The sequence below is a fragment of the Oncorhynchus clarkii genome, chromosome 16 (assembly GCF_045791955.1).
Source record: "Oncorhynchus clarkii lewisi isolate Uvic-CL-2024 chromosome 16, UVic_Ocla_1.0, whole genome shotgun sequence".
In the NCBI taxonomy this organism is placed as follows: Eukaryota; Metazoa; Chordata; class Actinopteri; order Salmoniformes; family Salmonidae; genus Oncorhynchus; species Oncorhynchus clarkii.
The window spans coordinates 20538331-20547246 of NC_092162.1; the positions used below are offsets into that span (position 1 = coordinate 20538331).

General features: G+C 42.8%; 1 protein-coding gene across 1 annotated transcript; it reads right to left on the minus strand.

Moving 5' to 3' along the window:
• Positions 1-818: 818 nt before the first annotated feature.
• LOC139368168 (meteorin, glial cell differentiation regulator) lies at positions 819-8302 on the minus strand. Its single transcript, XM_071106773.1, has 4 exons — positions 7958-8302; positions 6220-6656; positions 4490-4549; positions 819-3663 (listed from the first exon to the last, which is right to left on the minus strand). Exons 1-4 carry the CDS (start codon positions 8056-8058, stop codon positions 3350-3352), a joined length of 912 nt encoding a protein of 303 aa, XP_070962874.1. The 5' UTR covers positions 8059-8302; the 3' UTR covers positions 819-3349.
• Positions 8303-8916: the final 614 nt, after the last annotated feature.

An 8916-nucleotide genomic window follows, 5' to 3' on the forward strand; every position in this document is an offset into this window, starting at 1 on the left:
AAAGGTTCAGGGCTTGATGATAAACATCCGGGGCTGAAGCGCCAGAAGTCCTGGCTTAATGACACCACTATTTCAGAAGTACCTAGAATTCATAAAGGCTATATCTCAATTGATTAGAACAATTGTATTTTCCGGTGCTCCTATATTTTATGTTGTGTTCCAAAGTTGGGCACACCTGTGCTACTAATGAACATTTTTCATTTAGAATCCTGGTAACCAGTAATAATACTCTGAGTGTGAAAGTGTATATGTGCTCAGTCTTGTTTTCTGTTGGTTGAGAGGGAGTGTATAGCTCTTAAACCTGTCAAACTGCCATGAGGACACAGTGAGCGACTGTGTGGCACCTCTGCTCCTCCGTCCCGCTCCCTTATTGAGAATTTATTGCTTCCTGAATCCTGAAAATGGGAGTCGGAGCACAACACAATTCCAACCGTCCTTTTCCTCCCTCCCTCCCTCCCTGCCGCCCCCGGTGTCTGTTTGCACTCCTCTAAATCTCTCGCTCTATCTAGCTTTATTTCAAGCCATTCGTCTTGGGCCCCCTAAGGACACATATAGTGACTTAACATTGTTGTAAAAGTCTCCGACCCTTATCCCAAATATATCTAAGTGACAACTAGAGGTTGTGGGTTTAAATCCATGTCATGCGATTATAAGGACATGTTGTTCAACCATGGTCATCTGTAGTGTGACTTGTTTTAAGATGTGTGCATGAGAGATGACAACTATATAACTATACAACCATGTAACTTTACTATATAGTTGGTGGAAGAGGCAACCATGCAGAGATAAAAACAAAAAAAATCCATAACATTCAAATGTGCTTTTCAGCCTTTTTATATCACAGACCACATAAACACTTTCCTCCATAAGTTGTTTTTTGTTTCTAGAATTTCTTATATACATAATAACATTCACATTGGTATTAACACAAAATTACACTCACATAGAAACAATTGACAATATCAGCAAGCATGGCAGTTTTCGGCTTTTTGTGTACATACCGCTCCAGCACATCAACTTAATTTGGTGTTAACTGCTCCCTTCATCCATTTAGTACACATAAGACAACATATCTTGACTAGCCATCATGGCCATGGATATGAATTCTTTGTTCCTTTTGCATGCTAGTCTAGAGATGCTTACTGCTAACCCCAAAGCTGTTGGAAAGAGTATCACGCAAATACATTTAATACTGCTGTAAGAATTAATTATTGATATTTGGACTAAATTGTATTTTTTTATTTTTTATTTCACCCCCTTTTTCGATCTTGGGATAGATCCAGGGTCTGTAGTGGCGCCTCTAGCACTGTGATGCAGTGCCTTAGACTGCTGCGCCACTCGGGAGGCCGGACTAAATTGTTTTTGAGGTTTTCACGGCTCAACATGGCTATCAACATTTCGGACGTATGCTTGTGAAAGTTAGGTAGCTACTGGATGCAACTGCTTCTGCCAACTTTGAGACATATCCCAATGGACATTCATTGAGGGGAATATTGCTGTTGTCAGCAGTTGCAGTCCCACAAACTTGAAACATTTCCAGCCAAACTCCCATAGTCCGCCTCAATGGTTATGGTTCTAATGGAATTTCCGCCAGTAACTTTTCACATCATGAATTTGACAGTAACGTTTTGATAGCTGTGTAATTCCCTCCCGGACGAGGTGAGTTTTATCAATGTATTTGCCTCAATTTACTTTCAAGAATGTACTATGCAAATTATTGATAAAAGTTAGATTTGCGTGGTTATCAAAATGTCACACTGGGGCAAGCCTATACGAAATACAGACCCTATATGGGTCTGTAAAATCTCAGATGGAAACATTTCTAGTGAAAAAACGATTGGAATCATTTCCAGGTTTTATGACTCATTTTCCAGGTTTTATGACTCATACTGTGGTACTCAATAAACACAATTATTTAACTTTGAACAATGACATAAATCTGGGCCAGTAGATCTTATAGCATCTCATTATATGTTTTGGTAGTATTTTGCAGCTTGTTTTTTGCAGACAGCTTTTCTCTTAGGCTTACAGTTACAAAATAGGTATGAATAGCTACGAAATGGCTGTAACGGGCAACACTGTTGTAACGTATTTATGGTAAACTCGAAATAAGGGGTTTTCAAATATTAAAATCAATGCTTCTCAGACAGCATATTAAAAGGTAACAAAAGTTTTCAACCAAACTGAGATATCACAATGAAGTCTTGAAGTAAACTGTATTATAAATCTGCAGAAAATATTTAAACAGGGTTCAAAAAGGCAGAATTGCCTTGTGTGTACTTCAAACAAAGAATAATCTCAGAGTTGGCTATTGTCGTGAAAGCGCGTTCATCACTAGTTTGCAGAGCTTATCGTGCTTTGAACCCGCTGTGCAAGCTTTAGCCTAGCGCTAACATGCGCTAGCCCAAGCCTAGCATTAATATGTGCTAGCCTAGGGCTAACATGTGCTAACCCTAGCGTAGCACTATCATGCGCTAGCAATATCTGTACATTTATTACGTTCTGATCACTCCTCTTCTCTTCTATGCTACATATAGTCAGGTTTTCATTTGGTTTTCATTGCTTGCAGCATCAGACTTTCCAGATCATTCCCTTTCCCTTATTAGTGCAAATTACGATTTTTTATTTTTTATCCTTGAATAAAGAAAGACCCACCCTAATCTCCAATAAATAATTGCAACACTGAGAATAGTCCCCCATTTTTTCTTTCAACTATAAAATTGTGAGAAAATCTTGGACACAAAAGGATAGATTTCCCCCAGTTTTCCGAAACAAAACATTGAAGGAAAATGAGTGGCCATTTTGAAGACCACCATAGAAAAACAACAGCCTTGTACTTGAACACTGGGATAACAATTATGTGAATTCCAAACAGATGGTAACTTCACCACAGAATTTTCCACATATTTCCCTGAGTTTAAAAGACACAAATTCACACTCAATAGCTCTGAATCCATTCCTGACAAATTTCTGCTTGTTGTTACGGAAAGCTCTTGTGAGAATTCTGAATAAGCATTTTTGGAAAATATGTCCTGTGCCGAATGCTTTAATCTCATCTTGTCCACAGTGTCCTTCAAATTTTAACAGGACTGTATATTGCACTGGGAATGGTGCTACAAATGTCCATGCCCAACTCCTCAGTCTTTGGGGGAAGACTGCATCCAACGGGACCTTCATGGCAGGGTCGGCCCACAGCTGCATCATCGGATAGGCTTCCATCTTCCTCACCTTTCACTCTGAGGTATGGCAAACCAAATGACAGGCAAGGGGGGGCTGATCGAGTTAGGGCTTGCCTCACAGGACAGCCTCATTCAGGGGAGTAGTCAGGTGGGATTTGGGGTGGCTCGGGTCAGTCCACAGCCATTTCACAGGGTAGCTGCTGGGCCAACTTGGCCTGAGCGTAGGCCTGGAGGAAGTCCTTGTAGCGGGGGGCGCAGCCCAACCATGCCTCGCCGAAGTGGACGCGGCCGGTGAAGAGGAAGCTGCCTACCCCAGGCCGGACACCGCACTGCAGCAGGGTCCTGATCTCGCCCATGCGGGTCAAACGGCCGGTCCCGGTAAACAGGGTGTATTTCTGGCGGAACACTCGGGTGGCGCTGACTTTGATTACAGCCGCCCGTAGCTCACTGTCCTCGTCCACTGCCTTGATGTTACCACGCACCACTGTGGGTAGAAGAGACAAACTGGTCAGTCAAAAGCTCTATTGACCCAATTCGTTTGTAGCAGTTGTTACAAATACGACAATCATAGTTAAACTAAATGTGGACTAAGATGGTGGATGGTTAACATCTGTTGAATGGATGTATTGTTCTTCAATACTTGTTGTTCCCATTCTAAAAACACAATATTGGTAATCAATGGGAAAATATCTGCCACGCTTTAGCTGCCAAAAAACAGCTGAAGTACTAAACAAGTAACTAGAATCCTAACCCACCAGAGGCTAACATTAGAGTCAGTGAAATTGGTATGGAGAGCTGCCTGGAACAGTTCTGTAATCCCCCTGACTTTATGTTGCCAAAGGGCTGCCACTAAGCCTGATTACGGCTCAATTAGAGCCATGCGGATTAGTCCACTGCACTGTCTAGGGTGGGGGGAGATTATTCCACTACAGTGCCTTGAGGAGTGGGGGTTTAGGGGAACTTCAGGGAACTAGAGAGGCTAAAGTAATGCTGTTTCACCTTTGACCTCTGCATAAATTAAGTAGTTCAGAGGGGGGAGGATTTATATTTACACCAACCTCAGACCTGTGTTACCCCTACTTTCAGCTAATTCAACACAACCGATTTGTAGTTCCTCAATCCTGACACAAAATCATTATCTTTTTTTCTCTGCAACTGAATGGCTTTTCTTGCCATGTTGTATTGAATCTACATGAAATGGAGGACGAAATTCAGTAAGACACCAAACTGTTCCTGGTCTGACGTGTTGTTTTATTGTTATACGGCAGCCCAGACAACAAAACAGGAGGTTGTAAAAGAGGAGAACTCACCAAAGTCACTGGTGCAGACGGCCATAAGGAGCTCTGTGTTGTTACAGGGTCTGCAGGCACCTGGGAAGAGAGGGGGAGGAAGAAGAAGGGGAAGAAAAAAAGAGAGGGTCAATTGGAGAACTCCACTAATCAAACAAACACTAATTACATCCTCATTCAAATGTGTTTACTCCCTCGTGATGTTGTAAACCACATAATACCTAAAAAAAATAAACAAGTTATAATATTTAAAAGCTTTATATTACAAACGCGTTGAGCTCTATCCTATCCTGTTGCACACTTGAAAGGAGACTTAAAGGAGGGTGGAGACGAGCTTACAACAAAGATCAAATGCTCTGGAGGCGTGATGCGAATAGAACAAATCAGTGTAAGGACATACACACACACACGGACCAACTGCAGTGTTCTTTCAGACAGTTGCTACTTTTACGATTTGGAGAGGAAGGCCAGTGAAACTCCAATGGCCCCAAACGTTTTTAAAGCCAAATGAAATTAAACAGCCCACCTACCTCCCACCCCCACTTCCCCCCTAGACCTTGCTAGGGTGTCTGCACCCACACCTCATCAAAGCCAACCAGACAAGGGCAACAGAGGAGGGTGGAAAACTTCAAAAGATTTAAATGGGCTAAGCTCCACTTCTACACTTTTTCAGAAGGCACTTACTTCTTTTCTAGGAGTTGTGGCGGCTTCAATCACAGCTGTTTATCACTTTAAAAGAGGAAACTAAAATACAGCAAATCCTCCTCTGTTTCATACTAGGACCCAGTCCACAGATGGCCACAGAAAAGGAACGCATAGCGAAACAAAAACACCAAACTGTGGCTGCATTGAAATGACTGCACTGAAAAAAAGAAAACACCCTGGCATTTTTTAAAGTTCCAAGAAGTTCACCACCACCCCTCCTAGCTGCCCCCTCCACACATTCCCCTTCTTAGTGAAAAAGTCTGATAAATGAGATTCCTTCCTTCTCCCTGGCCATAGAGCAAACCTCCCCCCATGCCCAGCCAATGTGTGTGTACGTGTGTGTAGACTCTTGAGCGGAGAGGGGGTGTATTCTTAGAGCCAAGCCTCCCTACAGAGGGGCAGCTCAACAAATGAGGGTAGCATCTCAGCTGAGGCCTCCCTGTCGCCAAGGCAACGGCAGTAATCCCAGAACGCTCATGCGAAGGCTCCAATGAAAGGAGCTCCGGGCTCTGGAGAGAAGGCCTCGCATACTGGGCTTTTGTCCCGCTAACCCTCCTCCCTCTCTTTCTTTCTCTGCCTCTCTCCACTCCCTTTCAAATCTGAACCTGCCGACAGGGTCTGTAGGCCTATGTGTCCAGGGAAACTAGAGGACACTTCCCCCACTCTACTCTGCCTGGACACAGAGAAAACTGAAAATTAACCCCAAAAAAAGGTCTGTTTGTGCTTAAGAGCGAGGAAACATATTTAGGGGGGGGGTTGCCAGAATACAATTTAATATGATTCAGAGACCCATGCTAAAATAATTACTGGAAGCATGTGGGTGAGAAGAGAATTTAGTTATAGAATCTGAGCTACAACAAATTCTAAAAGTTGTTTGTTAGGCCCATCAACCCTCAGGGAGCATATTCACAAACAAATTCAACACTGTCTTTTCCTTGGTTTGTGTTAAGATAAATATTTTATGTGTATCTATTTGAGCCCAAATGTGACCCTTCCAGAACCCAGACTGACCTAGCATGGCTCCCTCCCTCCTCGTTCCAACTCACCTTCATTACTGATGATGGGGTTCGAGTCGAGTGACAGGCGTGCCGTCCAATCACCTCGCAGCTCATAGCGGAACGATGCAATGCGGCGGCTGATGTCCTGGTGAGGCGTGGCCTGGAGGAAGAGGGCTACCTTCTCGCCGGGCAAGCGGCTGAAGCAGCGCACCCGGGGTGGGGGAGACGTCTCCAGACGGTCCCCTACCAGGAGCTCCAGGACCCCGTCTCTCTCCAAGTAGAGCTGGGCCCCGTGGAAGTGCTCCGAGGGCTTGACGCAGGCCGTGATTAGGCCTGAGCTGCTGCCCCCCGGTCCCACTGCCGCAGAAGTCAACCTGGGGGACAGGGTGAGGCGAAGCGCCCCCTTAGGGTAGAGCCAGTCCAGAGCACCCTCCGAGCAGTGGAGAGAGATCTGCTCCACACTGCCTGGCTGCTGGGACAGACCACTGTGGGATGGAAAGAGGGAGAGAGAGAAAAGGGAGACCAAGTTACATAATTGGACTTCCTCGCCTATAACCTCCAAGCTAGACAGACTCGTCTTCAGAAGTTGTCCTCTTGGCTAAAATTGGAGTCACCAGCGTGTCACTTTCTAGGATGTGGTGCAATTTTTATAAACCAATGATGTATATAAACCCTGGATGACTAACAGGGGGCGCTGTATTGAGTCCACCGCATAGCCATCTTGGTACTATTCATTGTAACAAAAAAAAATCTGGAAGCTATATAAATGCATTTATTGATGTCTACATTTGTTTTTGACACATTTTTATATTACAGACACTGTAATGCACACTTTTAAATTATATTATATGAGCTAAACATAAATTAAAAATCACATTTATTTATTATTTTAGTGATGTTACTGTCCCCACTGGCCACAAAAAAATGTTTGTCCTTGATAACTGAAATGCTGTAGAATTCCATTCATTCCTATGGAGGACTGCTCCAAATGGGGAGTGCCAATATCGCTGCCAGGAGGCTTCAAAGCCTCGTCAATGTCCAATTCTATCATCATCAATCCAGGGTTTATATACATCATTGGTCGAAACCCATTACGGAAATTGCACTGAACATTGCAGGATGAGTGGTTTGGGTATACGCTTTAGATGTGGGCAACTTTGAGAGGGACTGAGGGAAAGCTTGAAAAATAATAAATAAACAAATCATTCTGGCTAAAATGGATGAGAACAGATTAACCTTTTCAGCTGGAGATTTTCATTGCAGTGCGTTTCACTTATTTTAAGTGCATCCTTTGAAAACGATTAAAACATGCTTTCAAAATACACATTGAACTGAGGTATCCATTTGCATTCAAAAAGAAGTAGCGCTACCTATTGGTCACCAAATGCGGCCGTCAGTGCCATTTAAAAATGTGTCTGACTTTACATAGTGTAGGTCATTTCATCTATAAAACATGGCCTAGAATTTGGTTTTATAAAATTAATATTAAATCATCCTTTTCCAAATAACGACAAGTAATTTCCCCTGTGCACACATAAAACCGTTATAATAACGGCATAACTCTCTCCTCTCTCTTGCTCACTCTGCAAGACTGCAACCCAAGGCGCAATACTTTGTTGCAAGACACTGGAAACATTTAATTGCGCCCAAAACCTGTATCAACTTGTTTCAACTAAGGTAGAACCGGAACAAAACGTTATTTTGCACTTAACTATATAAAACAATGTGAATGGTTCTCCATAAAACAAATGAAACTTGAATAAACCGTTATAAAAGTTATACTTGCCTCCCTCGCCAGCTGCATTGGTCTTCGGAATAACTGGACACAGCGCTATCAAAAATGGGTAATAGCAGGATCCAAACTTTGTAAATCCAAGAAATAGCCATTTCCTTCGGTAGGTGTTACGACTTAGATTTTTTTTTTAAAGTTAATGTTCCAAAGATGCCGTCCCTTCAACCTTTACGCATGGGAATCTCCACTATTCCTATCTACTCTAATTGTATTTAGCTTTTCTCGACAACCTCCATAGCGTGGTAGCCTCCTTTTCTCGATGAAAAGACAAGATACTTTCAGTTACACTTTTAAACGGACTGTCCCTACTTTTACTCTGCCTCCCTGATGGTAGTGCGTAAAGAGAAGAGTCGTCTGAAGTTTTTGCCCGTGAGCACAAGTTGGTCGACCAATCAGAGTTGGAGAGGAGAAACTTTAAACCACTCATACGATAGAAGGGGAGGGGGTGTGAGCAATTGCCCGTAACATAAGAAGAATGATCTATCAGTATGCAAGAACAAGCCTTGTTGGTAATAGATAGGCGGCAATTTACCATTGTGTCAAACAAGCATGTACAAAGAAGAAGAAAAAAATGAGTTGCACGGGCACAAATATGAACCTCCTTTGTTGAAGTGTGAAGGCACTGTCCTCATATTTCCTCTCTCATATTATGAGCAAACACAGGGTTAAAGCGAAATTCTTCACTTGAAAGTTCTTGACAATAGGCCTACATGTATTAGAGCCCTTCCTCCTCAAAAGTAGAAAATAAAACCTGGTTCAGTGGAAAATATGAATGATTCCACCATGTACAGAAAGGCGTTTAGATAATAGTGACCACTATAAAATATAATAGCGTTTCTCTGAGCTTTGCTGCTTGAACCCCTAAAATGTGCAGGTTAGAAGCACAACCAAGACGGACAGAAAATTCTACCTTGAGACAGGAAAGTATGAACAGAGAATATTTATTTATTGTG

Coding starts and splice junctions, on each gene's coding strand:
- LOC139368168 (XM_071106773.1), bottom strand. CDS start 8,058: ATGGCTATTTCTTGGATTTACAAAGTTTGGATCCTGCTATTACCCATT. Junction 4,550..6,219: donor CCCCATCATCAGTAATGAAG/GTGAGTTGGAAC, acceptor CTCTCTTCCCAG/GTGCCTGCAGACCCTGTAAC. Junction 3,664..4,489: donor CGTCTGCACCAGTGACTTTG/GTGAGTTCTCCT, acceptor TTCTACCCACAG/TGGTGCGTGGTAACATCAAG.